Below are 25,627 nucleotides of genomic sequence, written 5' to 3'. Positions count from 1 at the left end.
ACAATGTTCGAGCAACAACACACATTCGTAGCTAAATGCCGGTGGTTAAGGATCTTCGAATTTGTATTTGTCATCAGTTGGCTTCCAACCTCCGACAGCGTCAGTTCGTTTGCGAACTGTGTGAAAAGCGAATTCGGACGCCACATTTTATTCGGAAATCTAAAAAAAGCACAAAAAGTTAAAAACGAAACGGAAAAGCGTCAACGAACCGAGTGCGAGCGGTAATGTGCGAAAGGCTACAAAGAAATTAATTATATTTTTGTGACTCGTGGTTTTACAGTCCGCGTTCGCTTGTGGTTTAACAGCACTGTGACATTTGGTACATGCTCGTATATAAGAGAAAATCGTAAAAATAAAACGAAATTGAGAAAAGTGATGCACCGCCGTAAGCAGCAAGCGTTAGTGTTTGTTGTGATGAGGGTTTATACAAATTTCGTGTGAAATGAGGAAAGGCCGTGATGGCGATCAGCTATGGCAGTTAATCCGCTCCTGAGTCAAGGGTACTCATTAGTTTTGTTTTGTGGCATGATTAATGTGTGGCGATGATAATATTGTTGCAAAGGTGTTGAGCGGTTGTTTGCACGCAAATAGAAAAAGGAAGATTGTTCCATATTATACTTAAATGTTCATAAATTTACACTTCAGTTTTTTAGCTTTCTGCTAAAATTATTTAGTGAAATTTTTATTAGTTAATTTTAAAAATTCTTTAATAGTTGCCATAAGGCTCTTATACTCGTACAACTAAAAAGAAACACGCCATAGTCTGCGGTATTGTGATATATGTATATATTTATTTTAATATAATATAGTACAGTATAATCTTGTGTTCATGGCATTGAGTGAGTTAATTAAAAAGCTACAAGAGAGTTCATCAGCTCTTCAACATACATACATACATATGTATGTATGTAGCATTGTTTGATGCATATAAGTGGATAAATATTTTTGAAGGAATATGTGCTCACACACACACCAGCATACTTAAATATACGCATAAAATTATCGCTGACAAATGTTGAAAAAATAAAAACGTGAAATGTCATGCGGCGTAAATAAGACAACAATAAACCTGAAATAAGACATAATAATTTTAAGCAGCGGCAGAAAATCAAATTAAATTAAATCTCATCCGAAAAGATATATTTACAATTATATATGTACATAGCATCTGCCCAAAGCATACATATTTACCATATATATTTAAAGTTTAAGTGTTACTATGCAAGTGTTCGAAATACAAAAAAAATATATAAATTTTTTTTAAACATATCTTAAATAAAAATATTTCGTATTTTAAGTTAAAATTCGAAAAATCCTATTTAACAAAATTTTTTGAATTTCGAAAATAAAACTTAGCCACAAGTGAATAAAATACTAAAAATAATGCAAAAATTTAAAAAAATGGCTGAAACAAAAATATTTCGTATTTTAAGTTAAAAATTCGAAAAGTCAATTTTTTAAATTTCGAAAAAAAAATTTAAGAAGTAATATAAAAGAATACAACAAACTTAAAAAAAAAAAAGCTAAAATAAAATTATTTCGTATTTTACATATGTTAAAAGTTAAAAAAAAATTTTTCAACAAAATTTTTTAAATTTTGAAAAAAAAATTGTCAGAAATATGTAATGAAACTGAAAGATAAACTAAAAAATTTTAAAAAATATGTAAAAAAAAATATTTCGTATTTTAAGTAAAAAGTTCGAAAAATCTTTATTAACACAGTTAAGTTTATTAACACAGTTAAGTTTCGAAAAACAAATTAAACACAAGTGTTTAATAACACTAAAAGACTTTACAAAAAAGAAAATAAAAAATATCTAAAATGTAAATATTTCGTACTTAAAGTTAAAAATTCGACAAATCTTTGTTAGCATAATTTTTTATATTTCGAAAAAAAACTATTTACAAATATGTTAATGAAAAGGTGTGAGTTAATACACTCATATTCAAGAGTACATAACTGCATGAGTGTTTGTTGTTTAAGCATGCAAAAAATAGTTGATCAGTGCAAATATTTGTTAATATATATCTACATATATGTACATAAAAGCAAACACACAACCTCAAAAAAATGTGTTTATAAATCACCACATCTCTATCTTGTAAACTACGCTAAAAAATTGTGTTTCTATTTATCAGTTCAAAATTTATGAAGCAAAAGCACACTAAAAACAAAACCAAAATAAATATAAACGAAATACTAAAAAATTACCGAAACAAATACAAAAAATCAGAGTGAATGTAGAGAACGCGCAACGGTGGAGCTTAGTGTATATTTTCTTTTTTTGTATTATACTACATACATTTCTATATATAAATATATATGTATATACATACATAAATTATGCAGTCTATATAATTACTAATGTTCTGAGTATATAATTAGGTAAATGTATACATATATGTATATACCTATACAATAAATTTATATTTTTATTCTGCTAACAGTGAACGGTGTTGAAAAGTGCTAAAGAAAGGCATTAGTACACTTGAATATACAAAACTACCAACACTTAAGAAAGTGTGCTAAAAGTGGCACACAAATAAATATATTAGTGATTGTGTTTCCTAAGCAAAAAACGAAATCAAACAACGAAAAAACGCGCGTGTAAAACAGAAACACAAGTTAAAAAAAAACGGTGAATCACCGTTAAGTGCTAATGACTTTCCTTGAGGCATTATTCTGTATCCTGCTTAATTTCATGTTGTTCTAATGGTGCTGTGAGGCCGCCATTGTGTTGGAGAGGCAAAAAATAATTGCAAGGTAGGCATAATAAATACCACCTCAAGTGCTGCATAATTACCTCCTGCTTCATTTGGAGCAGTTACTGGCAACTGCCGGACATTCATTTTTTACTATATTCGAAACGCAATACTTTCCGCCATATTTTGCCTCTTTCATACCACCATCTCAACGTCAACGCTTTCGTGGTGTGTTCAGTGGCAGCACCATATTGTTTCGGCGGCAAATTGCTTGTCATTGACAAGCTTATGCTGTCATTTCGAAAATACTTATGCACATTTGCAAACACAATTGCAGCTGTGATCAAGATATTATTCATTCTATCATTTCAATTTATTTGTCAGCGGAATATCTTTTTTGATTGTGAAAATCATATTAGGTTTCTATTTAATAATCAACTTTTTATGACATTATATTATATTTTTATATTTTTCCATTCGTAAAAGCAATCAATAGCTAAAACAGAAACAGGAAACCTTAACTATAATACCCTTCACAAATAGAAAATATTTATTTCAAGAACTTGATTATTACTTATAAGCTTTTGTGGCAGCTACATGAGACATAGTAACTACACTAGTTTATTTTAATTAATATAATATATAGAAGTCGCACGGGGCTAAATCAGATGAATATGGTTGTTGTGGCACAATATTGGATGAAAATTAATCGAAAAACTCACAAAGCATCAATGTAGTATGAGACGGTGCATTATCGTGGTGCAAAACCCAAGACTAGTCAGCCCATAATTCCGACCTCTTTTTTCGACTAGCCTCGCGCAAACGACGCATAATGCAAATAGTATTACTTAATGACAGTTTGGCTTTGATTTTTGACCTGCCTTGGCGTGATTTTTTCGTCTTCGGCTCACCTTTGCTACGATATTCGGTCAATTGATCACCTGTATACGGGTTGTAGATTTCAGGTTCTCATTGATCCTACCGATATCTCAACAATGCCAGTATGATCTCTGAATGTTAATTGTCGATTCTCAATTCCTTTACTTTATTGACATGTTGATCATCAGTTGACGTTTATGGCCGTCATGGATGTCGTTCATCGTCAACGCGTTTTCAACCCTCTTTGAATTATTTGTACCAATGAAAAACACTTGCTCGCACCAGAAATTTCATTCCACAGACAATATTTAACAGAACTTCTGTGTTGAATAATTTCAATCATCGTAAAAATCGCCGAATGCCTTTATGTACTTCAGAAAGACAAGCATATACTAAAAACTAATGCTTAAATATAATATATGAGTATAATATTTAGATGGAGATATATACTAGAAGGAGACTGAATTTCGTTTTTGTATTAAATTTTCTTGTGTTTTCTGTATTATTTATGCCGTTCTCTCGTTTTAATCAATAATAGTCATAAGAGAAAATTTGGAAAAAATATTTTCCTTATTTCATTCAACAAGAATTTAACAAAAATATTTTTCAAGTAATATCTGCTTTAAAAAAAACATTAATCAAAGCCAAAGAAATATTCAAGTGTTTAAAAACCTTTAAACTAAGCAAGGAACGAAAAACTAAGCTGGGGTGTAACCGGAGATTTTATTTTTCATTTTTCGAGATATCGATCTAAAATTTTGCACATATCTTTTTCTCCTTAAAAAGCTGTTAATTTATCGGGACTACCAGCATTGGACCACTACAGCATACTATAGCTGCCATATAAACTGATCCAGTCTTTGGCATAGACTGTTGTCCATGTCAACGATATACATAATATACTAAGAACGTGTTCAGATCAGATTTCTAAAGCATATAGCTCTCATACAAACTGACTAATCAAAATCAAGTTCTTATATGAAAACTTGTTCATTTATGAACAGTATTTTAGTTGCAATGCAACCGAAGTTAACGTTTTTCTTATTAATAGTTTCATAACCATTGAACAGTAAAATTGACTCCAAAGTTTTATATTACGGTTATTTGAGGCTTATTCCCGGTATACTGGCCCTTATTATGAGAAGCACCAATCCGTATTTTTTCATATATGTAAATATGTACCTGCATGTAATTGCCCACTTAAATATGATTGCATACATACATACACATTGTGAGTGTGTATTTTATCACACATATATACAACTACATGTAGGTAGTCGGACATATACACAAACATACATACATATATATATATACATATATATATATATATATATACATATATGTATATATATTTGCTTATGACATATGTCGCATGCTTTTATTTTACGCCCGATCGCCGCGAAACGGTGTGTCAACAGGCACACAAAAGCCAAAGTCTATTTATAACTAATTTCTGTGTTTCATATTCATGTATTTATTTGTGAATTTTTTTAAGTTATCTGCTCGATTATTTATGCTTCTCGCTTTTTCCCAAAACAAAAAGATAGACTGTAGGCAAGTGGCGGGTATATTTTTGGACAGAAGTGTGAGCCAATTTCGCGTTTATTTCAAGGAAACTAAAGTTTTCACATGCTAATATTTTATATTGTAATACCTATTGGCATAAATGCTCTGATAAGCTGCACTCACTTCGATTTGTGTACATATGGATTTACACTCGTGGCCACGCAAACCTTACCATACAAAATTTTGAAGTATTGTGCATATTTGACTACACTTTATAGCGGTACTTTTTGCGGTATAGAAATTTTTTGATTAGAAATAAGTAAATGACATATTATTTATCAGAAATATTAAAAAGTAAAAACAAAACACACATTGATAAATAATTGAAAAATAGTGAGCTTTACAAAATGAGCTCGAAATGTAAGAGACTCACATGCGATGAAAAAATTTTATTTTTTATTTTTTTTAATTTTATTTCATTTTCACTATAATAGAAATTAATATTTTATTATATTTTTTTTAATTGAAACAGGAAGTTTAGTCGGTGTATCACTTTAAAAACAATAAAAGCGGCCGCTTTTGTGTAAGCACGGAAAAGCTAATTTGTGTTTTACTCATTGAAGGTAATAAAACATAAAAAAAAATTGAAGAAAATCCCCAACGAACGAAAAAGTCCGAAAAAAATTTAAGAAATTATATTGGTAAGGTTTGCGTGGGCACGAGAGTATGAATTTGCAGTATATGTATTATATGTTCACACAGAGTAATAATTCTCAATTTTTTTTTAGCCATTTCATTCAGTTCTAAATGCATGTGCGATGGTGTGATTTTTCGCGTTCATGCAAAATTGTTTGTTTAATCGGTGCATAAATTGATGAGCAAAGAAGCTGTAAGTGCAATGTTTCCAATTGTTATGTGAGAAGTTCTGAGTTAAATCGAAACATGACGGAAAAGCAGCAATCAAAAGAAAAGTTCGATTGCACTTGTGCAGCTTTCATGCAATTTGCTTCTAATGGAAACTTCAAGACTTAATGTGAGAAGGCGAAACATCCCCTGCATAGGGTTGTGCGCTGGGCTTGGGACCCGCCACGTAAAAAACACCCCCAATGAAAAAGAAAACACAGCCTCGGATGAGAGACCCCCTTTTTACGAAAAGAAGAAACGACTGGCGCGCTGTTGTTAACTCGGCTATAAACGCGTAAGCGGTGTCTACGCCAATTAAGAAGAAGAAGAAGCATAAGTAAACTAAATTATATTATCTAATTATAATTATAGTTTTTAGTTTATTACGTTTAATGAGTAATACACAAATTAGCTTTTCCGTGCTTACACAAAAGCGGCCGATTTTATTGTTTTTAAAGTGATACACCTATTAAACTTCGTGTTTCAATAATAAAAAAAAAATTAAATTAAATTTTTGTTTCAGGTATAGTGTAAATGAAATTAAATTAAAAAAAAATTCAATTTTTCATCACATTTCGAGCTCATTTTGTAAGGCTCATTATCTTTCAATTGATTTATCTATAGCTGAATGTGGTTTGTTTTTAATTTATAATATTTTTGATTAATAACATGTCATTAACTTATTTATAAATAAAAAATCTATACCGAAAAATATACCGCTATAAAATATAATCACACAACTTGCAAATTTTTGGTGGTAAGGTTTGCGTGGCCACGAGTGTAGTGACATATCCGTGGCATCATAAGCATAAGCTATATGGAACTCAAAAAAACCTACTGAGGCATGATTTTTTTTAATTCGCGCTATATTCCAGCAAAATTCCCATTGCCAAAATTTCTTGATTCAGGTTATCTGGTGAGGTTTTTGACAATTCTTTGAATATAAAAAAAGATAAATAACTTCGGTGCATAAAACACTTCACAAATAAAAAAGTTTCTATTAAATAACTTGATTATGATTGGTCGGCTTGCATGCAATATGCCATATTTTTCCAATGTCGGTGGTTCCTGCAAATGCTGATCTTATTTCAATTTAAGTTAAAATATCTCTAACCTCAATCAAACACTCTTACTTTTAAAAATCACATTTATTTAAGAAGTGCGCTTTATGTCTGCTCGAATCATTTTTTCCTGTTAATATAGAAAATATTTACACTTACTATCGTAAACTTTCTCAGAAAATTCAAAAACAAGACTTCACTAAACTTTTCAAAGCTGCTTTTTAATTAATCTATCAATTATTTCGTAGTAGCAGCTCTTTAGATTTTAGTTTTTAGTATTTAGTTTAGTTATTTTATTTTATTTTATTTTATTTTATTTACTTTAGTTTTTAATATTTTGTATTGTACTTCATCAATTAACTACTTTTGTGGTCGTGATAATGGTCCGATTTTTCCATCTGCAATACGAACTCCCACAGAGTGCGAAGACAAAGACAATAATGAATTTTGACGCAGTTTATTGCTTCCACTGATAGACAAGCAGCTGTATACATACATAGAACTGTTATCTGCACGTAACTATTATAAAAGCAAAATGAGTGCAAAAATCAAACGCTTTTGCAGACTAAGAGGGCAACGAAAGAGAAAATAAATTAAATGCTTATTTTACTTAATCAAACCTTTTCAGATGAACATTAATTGAATTATGAAGTCAACAGGTAAAAAGATTGTTGCAAATTTGGTGCAACGAATTCATAAAGGTGGGACACCTTTGGTTTGAAAACATTTGAAAAGTGGACGTGCCCGCGTCAGAGACATTAAATTTTACATTTAGGATGTCACGGGCTTTGAGGATCTGGTGTCAAAATAGGGAGCGACACCACCCATTTTTAGTTGAAATCGCATATCTAAGGACCGGCATATAAGATCCACTAAAATTCTTATTCAATAATTCGCTGAGCAGCCATATACTCTATATAAAGTCTTTAGATCTTCCTGGTGACTTTATACTGAATACATATTTGAGTAATTACATAGAAAATTAAAGGGCGTTTATTACTTATATCATATATTTTCGAACATTTGGCTGACTTTACTTTATATGATTGGTATGTGGCATAGTTAATAGATAAAATCGGTTCGGTACTACCCTAACTCCCATATACTTCATATATGTAATGATTTTATTTGTTTACCTTATGCCGAATATATCGGTCAGTGTATGAGTTATATAGAGTATACGTATACATATGTATAATATATGTTTGGATTTCGATCTTCTGATTGACGTCAGGTATTTTCCTTGTTTTGATTTTTGCAAGTTGCGAGAGTATAAATTGTTGGGATGCACTCCAACTTAGCCTTCCGTACTTATTCTACTAACTGTTTTTGGCATCACAATGATGAAAGTTGGTATATGTATATTGACGCATCTTTTCAGAAAGGTGTATGATCAGAGATTGAACTGTGCCATAAGTATCTCCAACAGCTTGCCTGAGTTTAAGAAGCTTTAATATACTTATAATAAAGGGTGTTTTTTGTATGTGTATACTTTTCAAGAAGAAGGAAAAAAGAATTTGCAGCTATGCTTTCAAATTATTGCGGGCAAGTGACGGCAGCGGCTGGCTATAATAAATTACAGAGGGCAGGCTAAATTTTCGACCACTTTTTGCAGCCATTGTGGCTGTATTTCAGCGATAACGTGCCGAACTTTCTTTTCCGAAAATCGGAAAATGCGCTCTTCTCGGCTGCAAGCGTCTACTATGCGAGCACCCTAACAGATCAATTCCGAAAAGTATTGCCTCATTGAAAACACTTCTGAAAATTACATCCGATAATGTACGTTCACTTAGTTTTGCTAACACATCTTACTTGTTGACCGATATACAGGTACGTACACGCTATAAATTCTGGCGGAAGTTTAAAACTCGTAGATCACATATGGCCTAGGGTTATTATTGTCACAAATTTATTCATTTTAGGCATAACAACACACTGTTATTAGATTTATTCAGACATACCACATTTTGATCGGTTGATTCGATATAAAGTTAACAGAAAGTTCGAAAATCTTTAAATTAGGTATGTGGGAGCTTTGAGAAGTATTGAGTGAATATGAGTATTCACAGATATATACGTTATAAAGTCAAGCGAAAATTTGAAAATCTTTACATTAGTTATGTATATGTGAGGAAGTATTGTCTTGATTTTATTCAATTCCGACCCAAGGGTACACAATTATCAGAAAATCATTCCCTTTAAATAATAATATTTCTCGCAGGTTGACAGATATTTTCGCTACAAAGTCAGTTATAGGTATTAGGGTAACTGGGAGTGTGGTCGGTTTTCGACTATTTTTGGGTGAGAAATGGCATATTCTGAAAGCATTCTGATATTCAAGAAATAGGCGTGGCTACAGCCCGATTTTTTCCATATCCATAAGCAAACCTTAGAAAGTCGAGATAATTTTAGGCACAAAGTTTGGTTGAAGTTGGTCTTCTCGCTCTTGAGGTATAAGGTTTCACCATCAACCAATTTTCACACTAGCACCTATAAAACCACTACCTACCGTAAGTGATAAATATTGAATTTTGAAAATTGTATTCTGAAAAGTTCCGTAACTGTCAATAGGAATTCAAGAAATTAAAAAGTTTTCTGAGTTCACTGATAAAACAAAATCAATAGCTTTTGCATTGGATTAGCATTAAATTGAAAGATCTGCTGTGGGGCTCTTAATGAGGAGTAAAAGCTGGACAAATTAACAAGAAATGGCTGCAAAAATGATACACAAAACTAACTAAACATATAAGTATAAATTTACTATTAGAAAATTGAGTTGTTAATAATATTAATAAAATGTAGCCTCACCCAAACTTTTTAAGAGTAAATAAATGTTTTCGTATAACCGGATTTCGTATATATTACTTACTCGGTCAGCGAAAATGCTTACAAATTTACAGGCGTTTGGCTACTTAACATTCGAGTACCATAGCAACCAAAATTTTACCACAATAGTAAAATAGCGCTGTGAGGCAAAATGGTTTGCAATAGCGTATAGAGTGTCAACGCGATAAAAGAAACAGTAAGCTTTACGCGAAAATTTTGTCCCTACATTTGAAAAAGATAAAATTTATTATATGTGCTTTTATCATAGGTCTACTTACTAGAGGTAAATAAATATTACTGTTAATGCATTTATGAGCTTGCTGACACCTGAAACCTGGAGGCACTGTTGTCATGAATGAAATTAATTCCAAGTGCATGCACACATAACTGTCTAGTTAAAACAAATCTATGCCATAATTTTGTATTTGAATATTTATGAGCATAGGCTAATATGAGTGCTGCAGGTAAATAATTATAATGGAACGTTGTCAGCTCTCTAACTCGGAAATGATGTCACGACTTCTGATTGGAATCGATGAATGTGTGTATTGATTAATAATACCCAATGTAGATAAGTCAAAGTAAAACACAGTTTAGGAATTGAACAAACACATATGGCATAGAATACAGTGATGGAGAAGACCATACGTTGATATATGGTATCTGTTATTCCTGATGTTTGAAAGGTTTAAGCGAATAATGGTGTTGATATGAAGTAGATTAAAACCATTGTATGATTTGCTCCAAAACCTTTTGTTTCCTCGAATAAAACGTATTAACACTTAAAGCTTTTCAAGTCTCAAAACTTTTGAACGTAATGGTCATGATTGTTATTCTGTTCAGCTAAATAGCAGCGGTTATAGAGATTGTGGAGTTATATAATATACAAGGTCTGTCGCAAAAGAAACAGAACTTTTTAAACATAACTGTTTCTGGTGGCGCCACCTATTTGTGGGTATATGAAAGAAAAAGTTTGTTCTCTTGTTGGCATTTCGTAAAAATTTTAAGACAATTGGATAACTACAATCGATGTTATCGATCAAAAAGTGACAGCAGCTTTTGGTCATCGGTCGTAAAGTGCATTTTGAACAAAGAGCGAATATTAAATTTTGTTTTAAACTTGGGAAAACGTTTGCTGAAACATTTCAAATGATGAAACAAGTTTATGATGATCCGTGCCTATCCCGTAGTAATGTGTATGAGTGGGTTAAGCGATTCCAAGAAGATCATGAGGACCTCTCTGACGATCAGAAGTCGGTCGTCTTCAGAAGTCAAAAATAAAGACAATGCTGATTTGTTTTTACGATTCCGAGGGTATTGTACACCGAGAGTTCGTCCCACCTGGCCAAACGATTAATGCTGTGTTTTACCTTGGTGTTATGAAGCGTCTTTTGTCACGCATTCGTCGTGCTCGACCACAATACCGAGAGGCAGGGTCCTGGCGCCTGTTGCACGATAATGCGCCGTGTCATCGGTCGACGCCTGTCACTGATTTTTGGACAAAAAACTCCATATTAACCATTAATCACTCACCCTACTTACCTGATCTGGCACCCTGTGATTTTTACCTATTTGGAAAACTTCATTTGCCCATGAAAGGACACTGGTTTCAGGACATTTCAGCTATCCAAAAGGCGACGACCGACATTCTCAAGAGCATTCCGAAAAATGACCCTAACCACTCATTTGAAAAGCTAATTGACCGGGCTAAACGCTGTATCGAAGCACAAGGAAACTACTTTGAATAAAGAAATATAACTTTTGAAAAATATTAATGTTTTGTTGTTTTTTTCAACATTCCTGTTTCTTTTGCGACAGACCTTGTATAATATATTAAAATGATCAGTCGACACAACTAGTAATTTTAATCAATTTTATATAGGTATACAACTATTTGGTTGAACCAAAATATTGTCCGAAACTATGAAAAAGAAATCCGAAGCCTTTAGGAGACCCATTATGAAACCACCGACACAATATTCTCTTACTTTCTCATGCCCTCTCTAAACCTCCCTTTGCAAATATATCACTATGTCCTAGAACCCATTCCAGGTTTATCGTAAAATCTGAAGTTAGATCCCGAAATGCTTAATATTGGTTCCAGTGCCATATTTGTCAGCATAGCTTCCTCGCACATCCACTGGCTCTGGGAATATTTCCTTCACGATCTCCGTCATCCAGCCCACTAATGATAATTTGTTTCCAGGCAACATCAGTAAACGAATTAGTGGGCACACAACCTCTGTCTTCGAAATTTGGCTGACGGCTTAGCCTTTTCAGCAGACCCCTGTTACTTGGCTGCTCCTGCTGGTGATTTGAGCTTAAAATTAGGTAGAAACGCTTTTGCGCAATCAAAGCATTATTCGAAGTAAGTAGCCAGCACGAGGCTTCTCGGCTTACCTTGCTTTCGCTGGGTCATGGACCTTAGAAATTATTTGGCAGACGCACTACGAAACTTGTGACATCTCCTTGCCTTACCCGGTTTGTAAGCATACCTTGGCTACAACGTTTGGTTTCTGCTGCCGCTGGTTTTGTTGCCTTCCTGGAACTAAGCTTAGCTTCGGCCTAAGATTTTAGCCAGCCCTTGCCCATGGAGCGAGCTGAACTGTTGTATTTGTGCCGGCTGATTTCGAACTCATTACGAACGCTACCCTCTTATCTAATTTCTTTATCAGGAAAACCGATCCTCTTTAGTTCTTTTATATTGTTGTTGTTCTGTTTCATAGCTGGCCCAACGGGCGTAGGGAAAGAAGATCGGCTTTCCATAGTCCCTGTTACGTAAGTCAGACTATCTTATTTCGGAAATCGCCAGGTATTCGTTAGCACCGTTCGTAACTCCACTATTTAAGTGCTGAGTAAAAAGTCAAACCTGAGCTATGTATACTAAACACCTACCAACTGCAATATGAGTATGAGCATATGATATTTAAGGAGACAATAATCGAACACTAATCATATTGTACAAGATCGCAATCAAGATCTCTCCCGTTAGTTGAACAAAAATAAATAAAAACCCAAAAATATTCGTTGGCAGTGAAGAAGAAAAATACTTGGCGGCAATTACAATAAATATATATATTTTTTTAATTTAAAGTTATTTTGACATTTGACAAGTTTAAAAATTCTACCTATAAATATGTGCATTTGTAAGCTGATATATTAATATATATGTACACCGGGTCACAAAAAAGTAAATATCGTTGTACTGATTTGTATATAAACGCATACATATATTTTGAAATGTGTTGTATTGATCTGGGTTGCTGTCAGTTAATGTTCGGCTTGACGCTTGGAGCCGCAGGTAATTTTAAAAATATTATATTGAGTCAGATTCGCTAGCAAAGTTTAATATTTGTGATTTCTATCCGCGATTGTCTGATAATTTCTCGTTAGCATTTTCACCCGTCTGTTGTGAACAGCTCCAATGTTGTGATTTTTTTTCTTATGTAAATGGACCTGAACTCAGAATGATGATTTCATTGTTATTACTAGTGTATTTGATATACATATGTATGTATGAAAGTATAAAAATTGTCAATTGGAATATGGCAAAATATAACCAATAGAAAAGCATAACGCATCAAAAATTCCATAGGTATATAATTGGTACAAATCCAATTTGCTCGAACTAGTTCTAGTTAAATCGCTGCATGTGTCTTCTTATAATTATAAATCGCTCAATGTTGTCATAGTGATAGCGAACACCAAAGCGACTTTCGGCGACGTCAAAAGGGCAAGCAACAAACCAGGCTGTGCGGTGGTTTCTCGCTTGAAATATTTTTGTTATATACCCAATACTGCAGGTTGAAACCAATGGATTTATGAAGAAACTCTTTGTAAAGTCATGTGATACGCACAGACGAAATTTCTGTTTTAATCAGTCTACCATTCAAAAACAACAAACAATAATGAATATTGCTGTTTCCAAATGGTAATTCATTGGTTTCAACCTGTAGTATTGGGCAAACTAGGTAGGCAGAAGGCATTTCATGGTCTGGGAATGCAACTTTGTAGTAATAATGTTTATACAACTGTCTAAGCTTAGATCTCGCTTTTGGCTCTTCTTAAATTTTCCATGACAGCAATATTCTGAGTAACAACAACACAAAGGCAGAAAAAACAAGTAAGGAAGGGCTAAGTTCGGGTGTCACCGAACATTTTATACTCTCGCATGATAAAGTGATAATCGAGATTTCATTATACGTCATTTACATATTTTTCAAATACCGTATTTTTTAAAGTTTTATTCCGCTATCATCATAGTTCCTAATGTATATACTCGTATTATACAGAAAAGGCATCAGATGGAATTCAAAGTAGCGTTATATTGGAAGAAGGCGTGGTTGTGAACCGATTTCACCCATATTTCGTACATGTCATCAGGGTGTTAAGAAAATATTATATACCGAATTTCATTGAAATCGTTCTAGTAGTTCCTGAGATATGGTTTTTGGTCCATAAGTGGGCGAGGCCACGCCCATTTTCAATTAAAAAAACAAGCCTGGGTGCAGCTTCCTTCTGCAATTTCTTCCGTAAAATTTAGTGTTTCTGACGTTTTTTGTTAGTCGGTTAACGCACTTTAAGTGATTTTCAACATAACCTTTGTATGGGAGGTGGGCGTGGTTATTATCCGATTTCTTCCATTTTTGAACTGTATATAGAAATGCCTGAAGAAAACGACTCTGTAGAGTTTGGTTGACATAGCTATAGTAGTTTCTGAGATATGTACAAAAAACTTAGTAGGGGGCGGGGCCACGCCCACTTTTCCAAAACAATTGCGTCCAAATATGCCCCTCCCTAATGCGATTCTTTGTGCCAAATTTCACTTTAATATCTTTATTTATGGCTTAGTTATGACACTTTATAGCTTTTCGGTTTCCGCCATTTTGTGGGCGTGGCAGTGGGCCGATTTTGTCCATCTTCGAACTTAACCTATTTATGGAGCCAAGGAATACGTGTACCAAGTTTCATCATGATATCTCAATTTTTACTCAAATTACAGCTTGCACGGACGGACGTACGGACAGACGGACGGACGGACAGACAGACATCCGGATTTCGACTCTACTCGTCGCCCTGATCACTTTGGTATACATAACCCTATATCTGACTCTTTTAGTTTTAGGACTTACAAACAACCGTTATGTGAACAACGTTGTTGCGAGAGTATAAAATAAGCCAGATGCGTGATTCGTTTCACTTTTCTTTTATTGATATAGAGAGAATGAAGTGTCTCGGCTATAAGCAACACTTGATAGCTTTAGTCAAAGCATTGCAACACTGGGAAGCAGTAAAACATTTATCTCCCATGATTAAGTGAATTTCTATAACGCTAACGGAGAACTTAATTGCCTTGCTCTTGGATGGCGAAAAACGTTTCAGCGAACCTATTTCCAAAGTTAAATTAAACAATAAATCTAAGCGCCTCCTACTATGCTCCATGTGAAATACTTTTGGTCTTACTATCGCATGGGAGTGTACGAGTATATTGTCTTACTACTCGCTTTGATTACTGTTATATTACACTACGCGCTTTTACTCCATTTTTGCTTCGCCGAGGCATGTTTTATTTGTGTGCTTTTGGCGAGGTCAGACATTTAATGGCCAGTCGGCAGTCTCTTCACTCCAAGTCACATCGAATCATCTTGGCAACGCAATAATGGGATAAAAATCGGCTAAGCCGAGGCGCGTGCACTGTCGAATGAAGTATGAGAGTTTATATTTGTGTGTAATATTGAGCTTGAGTTCCATAACAATATTCATTTGCTCCACATATAATTGAAGAACATACCAGTGGTATCTTTGTGTTTTGGGGCTTTGTATCAAAATATCTAATTAAAAAGCAAACTTGTCTAAAATATTGGGCACCGTAAATACATGAGCGTTTGATTTGACACCATTGAGGATGGGATTTACTTGCATCAAATATTCATTGAAGAATAATTCGCAAAATTTCCCCAAAAGGACTACTGGCGACAACGATTAACAAGAAAGAATTCGAATTTCGGTTACTCAGAAGTCGGAATACTCTTTACAAAATTTTCTTTGGAAATTGGCACAGGCCATTTGGGTTTAGTTAGCTAGCGAACTACGATCCTTCGGCAAGATCTTCCATAGAGTGCATAGCATAGATCTATTTGTTGTATACGATGGTTGATGAACTTCTTCGGATCTTTTTCGATATTTTGCTCCACAGCAATAGCGTCTCTGATGATGCACATTTAACACTAGAGTAAACGTGGTTCGAAACCGATTATAACGGCAGAATGATGAACGCGAGTGCCTATGTCACACGAACCGAACCAAATTTTGGCAATACATTTGCACTATTTATGAGCGTCTAAAAAATCACCCGTTATATTAAAATCAGTAAAGTCCTCACTTCAGTTTTGCCCTATAAATTGAAAAGATGACGAGCTTCTGTTTATCCCTTAATTTCCTTGTTTTCATACGTATAACATATTATAAATATTTATATTTAACACTTTAAGCTTTGATATTATTTTAACTGTATGTCAATTATTATTAGAAATGAAATTCCGCATTTACAAATATAAATTTTCTCCTTCCAAGAGAACATTCCAGAAAAGACCATTTCCTGCTGGGTATATTTATACACACAGAGGTACTCGTATATTCACATATAGAAATTTGTGTGAAGTCACGTTTGTTGACTCATTGGCGACCATTGGCTGCGGAAATTGTGACAGTTGGTCTTTGTGGCGCCAATAAGGCTGGGCACCGTTTTTAGTAATTGCCTGCAATAGAAAGTCCGACACCAAATCGTCGCTATTTATAAGTTTAAGTAACACGCGAATACCCTTAACGTGTTCTTATTTTGCTGTTCTTGCAATTTAGAGGCAATTACTGTGAATTTACCAAACAATTGGGTTAAATTCGAACACATTTGCGAACGTAAATATGCCAAAATTGACGCTGCGCCTACACAAGGCATTCCGAGTTTAACGAAAAAGTTTTACGTCACTCTAAATTTTCGCTATACGAACGACAGAACGTAAGGTTTTTGTGCGACTGATTAACACAACTGGCGCCCACTCCATTTAAGTTCCTTCACATACTCAGGCGCGTCCTCACACATAGCACTTATTCACAAGCGATGTTATCATATAGATGTAGGCAAGTTCAAAACCGGCATTTCATTCATAAATTTGTCAACAGATATCCTTTTATGATATCAACACAAGTATGAATGTGTGCGGTCGTGGTACAGACACGGTGAACCAGAGGCTTTCTGCACCAAGCATTCGCACGAGAAATAATAGGCATAAACAAGAAACACGAGCTATAAACGGAATCACTTTATTTTTTTCTATCATAATAATGTGCTCTTGTGTTAAAAATTAATAAAAGTCGGGTCACTGATTCACCTAGATGCCATAAACATAATATAGATTTTCGAACTTCGGCTTAATTTTACACATATGTTTCGGTCATCTTACAGTGTATACACACGCTTAAAATTAATAAAAAGGATTGAATGCTTCCCATTCATTGTCTCCTTGCTCTTATATACTTAATATTATATAAGTATTTTCATGCGGCTGACACCCGGATAATATGTTCGATTTGTGAGATTTCTTAAGGGGTCAGTATGGTAATCTGACCTGTTTTTTGACATTTTTTTTCATAGAAATTTTTATCCTCCAATAGAACTTTTTTCACATGTCATGAGGTATATCGTGGAGTGTATAAACAAATTTTTTCGGAATTTTTTGATGACATCTGTCGGAGAAAGGGCTGTGTGCATGAGATGCATTTTTTCACTGGCGGACACGATTTCTCATGTTTGGTTCATCTGAAACACAAAAATCCAATTTTTTCTTAAAATCATGAAAAAATATTGATAAATGAAAAAGTAATAAATTTTTTTTCCCCCATGTTTTTCACATAAATTTTGTCATAACTTTGTCAATAAATTATAAAAAATTATGAATATAGTAGGGGCGATAGCCAAGCGTTTTGTGAAAAAATAAGCAAATCGGTTGAGTAGTTCGGCATGAATCATGTCCGCCAGTATGCTTTGAGAATGCACTTTGTTTATTTCAAAATGACAAGCAAATACTTAACACTATTAATATTTTGATGTGACATTTGGTACAGATGTCATTGACAATCATACTAACGTAGAAAAATAATATTTCGAAGAAGGATTTTTCACGCCAAATTCACATGAAAAAGTCTGACTGTTTTTTGGCCAGCGTAATAGACTGAATATTGAACATTAAATAACAGTAATGATTAATCAAAGCTGCCTTTTTGACTTCTTCTTCTTCTTTACTGTCGTAGACAACGCTAATAGCATTGACAGACGGCAGCGTTAAACCAGATTAATTGCATTTTTCGGGATTAATTCAGGAGTTACCACAGCTAACTCCGTTGCTGAATCCAAAAATAACTCTCAAAATTTTAGGGAGTTTGTGAGATTTTCGTTGGCAACATTGTTAAAAATGGCCAATTTTCATCTATTGTGAATGAAATACAAGTAACCCTGACAGCTGTTTATCAAATTCTCAATATAATATCAATAAAACTTCTATGTTATGATGCAGTTTTAAAAATAATGTGTTGATATGTTTTTGTAATAAAAAATGGTTTGGTAAAAATTGGTCGGCTAACAACCGTAATGTTTATCTTCTATCAATTTTCATTGAAAATATTATAAAAAGGACAATGAGCTGTTTATGAGAGTTTTAAACTCGCATAGCTGCCGTCTGTCACCTACAAATTTGGATCTGATTAAGTGCGCAGTTAATCCGGATTAACGCTGCCGTCTGTCAAGGCTATAAGATGGTTACAACCGAGTTAGCGCTGTTGCCAGTCATTTCTTTTTACAATGTGGCGCCAAATGGTAATACCGAGTGCAGCCCGGTCTTTCTCCACCTGATCTCTCCAACGGAGTGGAGGTTTTCCTTTTCCTCTGCTTCCCCGGCGGGTACTGTGTCGAAAACTTTCAGAGCTTGAGTATTTTCGTCCATTCGGACGACATGATCTAGCCAGCATAGCTTCAATGAACTACAAGTGTCATACAGCTCATCGCTCCATCGAATGCGATATTCGACGTGGCCAACGCGCAAAGGACCGCAGAACCTTTCTCTCGAAAACTCCTAACGTCGACTCATCAGATGTTGTCACCGTCCATACCATATAACAGGACGGGAATAATGAGTGACTTATAGAGTTTGGTTTTTGTTCGTCGAGAGAGGACTTTGCTTCTCAATAGCCTAGTCAGTCCGAAGTAGCACCTGTTGGCAAGAGTTATTATGCGTTGGATTTCGAGACTGACATTGTTGTTGGTGTTAATACTGGATTCAGGATAGACGAAATTATCTACGACCTCGAAGTTGTGACTGTCAAGAGTGACGTAGGAGCCCAGAGGACGACTATTTGTTTTATGACAGAAGATATTTCGTCTTGTCCTCGTTTACTACGAGACCCATTTGCTTTGCTTCCTTATCCATTCTTGAAAAAGTAGACTAACAAACTAAAATACTTTTCTTGACAGTTAAGCGAATTTGATGAAACCATTGCCTTTATTTCATGAGGCAGCCACAAAACAACCAACTGTTAACTCAAGCAGTGTTTTTGGCATGTGCCTAGAGGTATCAGAAGTCTCGTCTCGTAACTTTAATGTTGTGCTCTAGATTAAATTCTTTAACGGAAAATTGCTTAAAGGATATTGTTAGTTTAAGTTATTAATATTATAATTAAATTTGCTTTTAAAACCAAATAACTAAAAAATCACCTATTTTATTTTTTCTATATTACATTTAAAAATTGGCCATAATTTAACATTGAATTTTATCATATTTTTTATTGCAGCTCGCGCTAACATAAACCTTCAATTGCCAATCCAATCCACCAGCATACTTGTGATACTTAAGTGGTTGCAACTACAAGTTTTCAATGCAACATACTATTTGAGTGCAGTGCACCATTTGGATGACGACTGAACAACCGTGGCGACAAGCTTTCCGAAATGGGGAAAAACTATCAGATCATAAAAGGGAAACGGTAAACCAAACTGACGCTGCTGACAAGCAATGAAAACACTACAGACCCGGAGACAAGTGAGAGAAATGCTCACGAAGAGACGTTGACTAGCGTCATATCCTTACAGTAAACCAAACTACAAAAAGCAACGGAAGCTAAAATTAAACTAAGGAAATACATACTTACATATGTACGTATAAGCAGTTTTACAGGGCGATTTAGTAAAAATGCAGAATCTCCGCTTGAAATCAGCTTGAAACGCACATGCACAGCATAATACTGAATAAAATAAAACTAATGGAGCGCGCAGAACGAGATTTTTTGGCGCAAAGAGAGCTGTGGCTGTACCGGAACTACCAACTTGCAATCGCGGGATGCAATGAAGAATGCTTAATATTGGTAATGCATAAAATTTTGAAATGCCAGAGTCAGACATGAAATAGCAAAGCTTTTGTAAATATATATAACGGATTTATTAAACAGTGAATTCGTCCAAATTCTTATTTTTGCTTACGAGTGATTGTTAAAATATATTTTTCTGGAGGGTTGTGAATAACTTTGAGTGCTTTTTAATGCTTCATACTTTGCGGAAAAATCTTACTAAGAAGTAATAAGAGGATACAGCAAGAGATTGACGATAGAAATAACTAATTGAATATTTAACGTTGAATAATAATTAAAAATCAAAAAAAAAAGAGTATGTAATTAAAAAGCTTGATTAAAAGTAGTAAAAATTGCTATAAATAGTCTTAAACGCTCCAAAGAAGCAGCTGTTAAGCATATAAATATTGTTGCAACTTTTTTTGTTAAAGTATATAAAAATAAGTGAAGAACTATGTAAATAAGTTGCAACAATTTTAAGCGCGTTATTGATTAAATACTGTACTCTAGGTTAAGGCCAGTGTTTTGTGATATTTTCAAGCTTTACTTGTATGCAAAAGATTGAAGTTTTGTAAGCAAAATTACAAAAATTAAAGGAGCTTTAAATTATATTTACAAAAACAGAAAATTTAGAAAAAATTAATAACAATTAAAAAAGACAACTGAAAGCGAAAAGAAAAAAGGTTAAAGTCTGGCATTGCACAGAATATAGTGCTAAGAGTTAAGACGGAAGGCGGTGCTGATGAACAAGAAGAAATTATAACTTTGATTTGAATTTAAAATTATTTATTATATTAAACACTGCTTACCCACAAGCTTAGCTCTAGCATAATTTGTAAATACTTAGAGCTACGAGCTTTTTGGTTCAACGACTAATAGAACATCGATTTAAAATATATATACTTTTTTCTTGCATAATTTCGCCAGCAGTTACTTTCGTTGTAGTAACTGTTTCTGTGAATAAGTCAGAACTTAAAATTAGCAACACTAACTGCTTAGTACAGGCGCGACTCGTTGTTTTGCCCTACTTACATCGTTTTAAGTTAGAATACATTCGAGTACCCAGTGCGCTTGCGGCCCCGCTTCTTATCGCAGACCGATGACTGAACTCAATGCGACGCACGGATTCGACCCGCACATTTTTCATGCACTAAAGTCATCTCCACGCATACAGGATCTGCTACGCCAAGAGCCCGCTTTGCTACCGCCCGCTGATGTTGTTGTGGATAGTTCGACGCATGATTACGATGCGGCGCCAATCAATTTGCAAGATTTCATACAGAGTGTGTCGGACAGCAACGTCTTCGTTGAGTATATTGCACCCACAGATTCTACAATATACTCACTCGGCAAGAGCGCTACAGACGACGGCACACTCTTTCCCCAGTTGACAGAGAATTTCACCTTCCACAATTTCTACAGCAACCAGTCGAATGAAACACAGTGTAAGGATGTCTATCATCCGGATGACGACACCCGTCTAGAGTTTTGGGTTTGTGGCGTTGTATTGAATATTGTCGGCATATTCGGTATTATTGGCAATATCATCTCCATGATTATACTGTCACGTCCTCAAATGCGTTCCAGCATAAATTATTTGCTCATTGGCTTGGCACGTTGTGATACGACTTTGATCATCACATCCATGCTACTCTTTGGCATTCCCTGTGTCTATCCATATTCGGGTTATTTCTTCTATTATTACAACTATATTTATCCGTTTATATCACCGTCGATCTTCCCCATCGGTCTGACGGCGCAAACGGCGAGCATATACATGACGTTCACCGTGACTTTGGAGCGTTATGTGGCCGTTTGCCATCCGCTCAAGTCACGTGCGCTTTGTACTTATGGACGCGCCAAAATCTACTTCATTGTTTGTTGTACACTGTCGTTGCTGTACAACCTGCCACGCTTCTGGGAAGTTATGACGGTGAGTTACCAGCCTGAGGGTAGTGAGATAGTGTATCATTGCTTACGACCGTCGCCTTTACGAAAAAATCAAACATACATCAATATCTACATACATTGGTGTTATCTGATTATCAATTATATAATACCATTCCTCACGTTAGCCATACTCAATTGCCTGATCTATCGCAAAGTAAAGCGTGCGAATCGCGAACGCCAACGATTGTCGCGCTCCGAGAAGCGTGAAATTGGCTTAGCGACTATGCTGATCTTCATCGTAATTGTCTTCTTTCTCTTAAACTTTCTTGCGCTTGTCGTAAATATCGATGAGGCTTTCTATAATAAAATCGATCACTCCCTAACGAAAATCTCCAATTTGCTGGTGACGATCAATAGTAGCGCGAATTTCTTAATTTACGTCATTTTCGGCGAGAAGTTCAAACGTATTTTCTTGTTGATTTTTTTCAAACGCCGCCTCAGCCGCGACCAACCCGATCTTATTCACTACGAGAGTTCTATATCGAACAACGGTGACGGCACAATAAATCATCGTTCATCGGGCCGGTTTTCACGACACGGTACGCAGCGCAGTACAACAGGCACATACCTAGTTACCGGCGGCGGCTCGAACAACAGTACTTTGAAAAATGTGCGTTTGGTGCAGACCGGTTCGCCGGGTGTGGTGAAGATCAAACGCAATCGGGCGCCCTCGCCGGGACCGGTCGTGTACTACCCGGCACGCGACAGTCAACGTACAACTGTTGTGACGCCGGTGGCGTTAGCGTCGAACAACAACACGGCACTAAGCTGTGATTGGATTGACGCCAAGAATGGACAAATGACGTCGGGGATCTGAAAGCATGCGATCAATTCAGATACGGTTGGAGGCGGCGAGTGTGTATTTGTAGCGAAAGGGTATAGCTGTAAAAGAGGTTTAGTTGTACACGTATAGTTTGGTTAAATGTCATCCGCTTGACATATACCAACTGATATTTTGACCAAGCGGTGTTATTACGACAATAATATAATTACTTTTGCAAGATTCTTTTCAAACCACAGATTTCTTTCTTTTAAACGGTAGTACAAGGCAGTTAGCTTCTGTATTTGAGACTTCGATGTGGAATTTTGTCCTGAAGAAACTGCTCATGTGTCGTGAGGAGCAGTCATCGTTTAATATGCCTGCGCTTGACGCGAATTTTTATAGACTCTGTGGCCTCATAATCCACAGCTCCTCCAGTGAATCATACCGTTGGGATCCCAGATGTTTACAGCGTAATCTTGCCAATGCGGTACAAGCGCGCACAGAAGATGCTTCGTTGTCTCCGTGGTGCGTTACTCTAGACATATCCTACAGTCTTCTTGATCTATCGGCCCCAATCTGCGGGCATCTATCGCCACCAGTTAGTGACTAGTTAGTATTCCGATCATGTGCCTACAGTCTCTTTAGTTGAGTGCAAATAGTAATTTTGTGTACTTCCGATCTATCGTTTTGCAGATAACTTTTGTAGTTTTGCACCCAGGTAGCTCGTTCCTTCGGGTTATGATTTTCTTTACCATACTTCTGTCAAGAGCATCGTATAGACAATACATCGGTTTCTCAATGTTTATCACGTTTTCGGTTGTAGTCGTACACCATACTTGGCAGTCTTGTCCACTCTTTCATTGCCCTCGATGCATTTGTGGCTTGGCACTGACTAGAAGTGAAGTTACTTGCTTCTGGCAACACTTTCCACTGCTGCCCTGCTGCCCTGCTTCCCAAGACACTTCTATTCGATATGCGTTACGAGGTTACTGTCTTGATTGCTGCTTGGCTGTCTACGTGGGTGTTGACTTTTTTCTGCACAACTTTTATTGTTAATTCGATTTATGCCTTCCATATTAATTTATAATTTCTTAGTCACAATTTTTTCTCCGAAAGATACTCCACAATAAAAAGAATTAAAATAAAATAAAATGTAATAATATAGTACAGGCTGATTGCTGAACGAAGCTTTTTACAACAATTTCTTCAATGTTATATACCTCATCTGAGTATGTATCTATGTACATATATAGATGTGAAATGCTTACATTTTCAGCAACAACTAACTGTTAATAAAGTGACGAATTTTTTCAATTTATCCGTGTAATATCTGCGCTAGCCAAGCGCGAACATGTGCATATGTGTATATAAATGCAAGGCGCTCGTGCGTAATGCGTATTCGTATACAACCTATTTACAGTTAAACAGTTTCATGCTTTATACACACTTTCGCTACCTTTGAATTTATAAATGTATAAATATGTATTTATGTATTTAACTGTATCTATGTAAAGGAAAAAAAATTGTAAAATATTAGCCCAAAATCTTAGACGTAAAACTTAGTATAAATATTCTAGTTAAATATTTGAATAGTTCAATCTCCAAATGTGAAATAATTTTCTGAATACACACCTATAAATTTACATATGTATATAAAAATATGAAGGACAAATTCTAGGCTAAGTAAACGAATATCAAAATGTTCATGTAACTATTTGAATTTTATTCAAGCGATATATTTATGTGTATCTATTGTTACGCTGATAATATTTAATAAAGAAAAAATATTAAAGAATCAAATAATAATAAATGATTGGCTAACTACATACTATTTATAAAATACAAGGTCGTGCAACTCGAGCAACAAACAAATGTCATGTACACCAGTCACATAAATGGTGTTTTTTTAGACACGCGGTTTTCAAGAAAAACTGAAACGCATAAAATTTAATATTACAGAAACGTACCTTCATTTTGAAAATAAATATGCGCGTCTTACAAATATTTGTCCGGAGTTAGTCTGTGCACTATGGAATGGCCAACCAAATCAAGTATAAACCTAACAACAACTGTCAAAAGAATCAAATCCGAAAACATACATATTGCCCGATTGAAAACCAGGCGTCTGAAAAAACACCCACTACGATAGAATTGATATCTCTTTGGTCGAATAGAATTACAACACGGCTGGAATTTGAAACAGCAAGCCACATAATGTATTTTGGTACTAATTAGAACAATAATTGTTTGGAATAATTAAAGGATACAAAGAAATCAAAATTAAAAAGTTTTTAATCATTTCAACGAATTATTATTATACACTAGACTGATACGAGTTTTTATGTTTTTAATTTTTTTGTATAATATTTTTGCAACAATCAGAATGGAGAACCATTTACGTCACAATATTTCGAATGGCATGGCCTTGTATTTAATGGACATTGTTAAACACAGAATCTTTCAGAATCTTTGAAATCAAACAATAAAACCTATTTTAAAGAAACCATAGTGTGTACTTTATTTAATAATCGCAATTTGGGGTGAGTATTATACTAACCGAAAGTCGATATCGATACCAAACTGAACTGGAAAATGGATATCGGAAAACGCATGAATGTTTATTTTTTGTTCCACAAGTTCA

The 25,627-nt window shown here is 34.8% G+C and overlaps 1 protein-coding gene across 3 annotated transcripts; it reads left to right on the top strand.

Moving 5' to 3' along the window:
- Positions 1 to 87: 87 nt before the first annotated feature.
- On the top strand, positions 88 to 25,483 carry LOC126763004 (FMRFamide receptor-like). Of its 3 annotated transcripts, none has more exons than XM_050480160.1 (3): positions 88 to 221; positions 2,449 to 2,764; positions 19,722 to 25,483. In XM_050480160.1, the coding sequence occupies exon 3, from the start codon at positions 21,373 to 21,375 to the stop codon at positions 23,038 to 23,040; it is 1,668 nt and encodes a 555-aa protein (XP_050336117.1). In that variant the 5' UTR covers positions 88 to 221; positions 2,449 to 2,764; positions 19,722 to 21,372; the 3' UTR covers positions 23,041 to 25,483. The 3 variants fall into 3 exon arrangements, with proteins under 3 accessions (XP_050336117.1, XP_050336116.1, XP_050336115.1); XM_050480159.1 differs by having other exon boundaries at positions 88 to 319; XM_050480158.1 differs by having other exon boundaries at positions 88 to 500.
- Positions 25,484 to 25,627: the final 144 nt, after the last annotated feature.

The sequence above is a fragment of the Bactrocera neohumeralis genome, chromosome 6, assembly GCF_024586455.1.
Source record: "Bactrocera neohumeralis isolate Rockhampton chromosome 6, APGP_CSIRO_Bneo_wtdbg2-racon-allhic-juicebox.fasta_v2, whole genome shotgun sequence".
NCBI lineage: Eukaryota > Metazoa > Arthropoda > Insecta > Diptera > Tephritidae > Bactrocera > Bactrocera neohumeralis.
The sequence above is the reverse complement of the archived record's forward strand: the minus strand, read 5'-3'. Positions and strand labels throughout refer to the sequence as shown.

What these genes read in the sequence shown, in the direction of transcription:
- LOC126763004 (XM_050480160.1), top strand. Translation starts at nt 21,373, where the DNA reads ATGACTGAACTCAATGCGACGCACGGATTCGACCCGCACATTTTTCAT.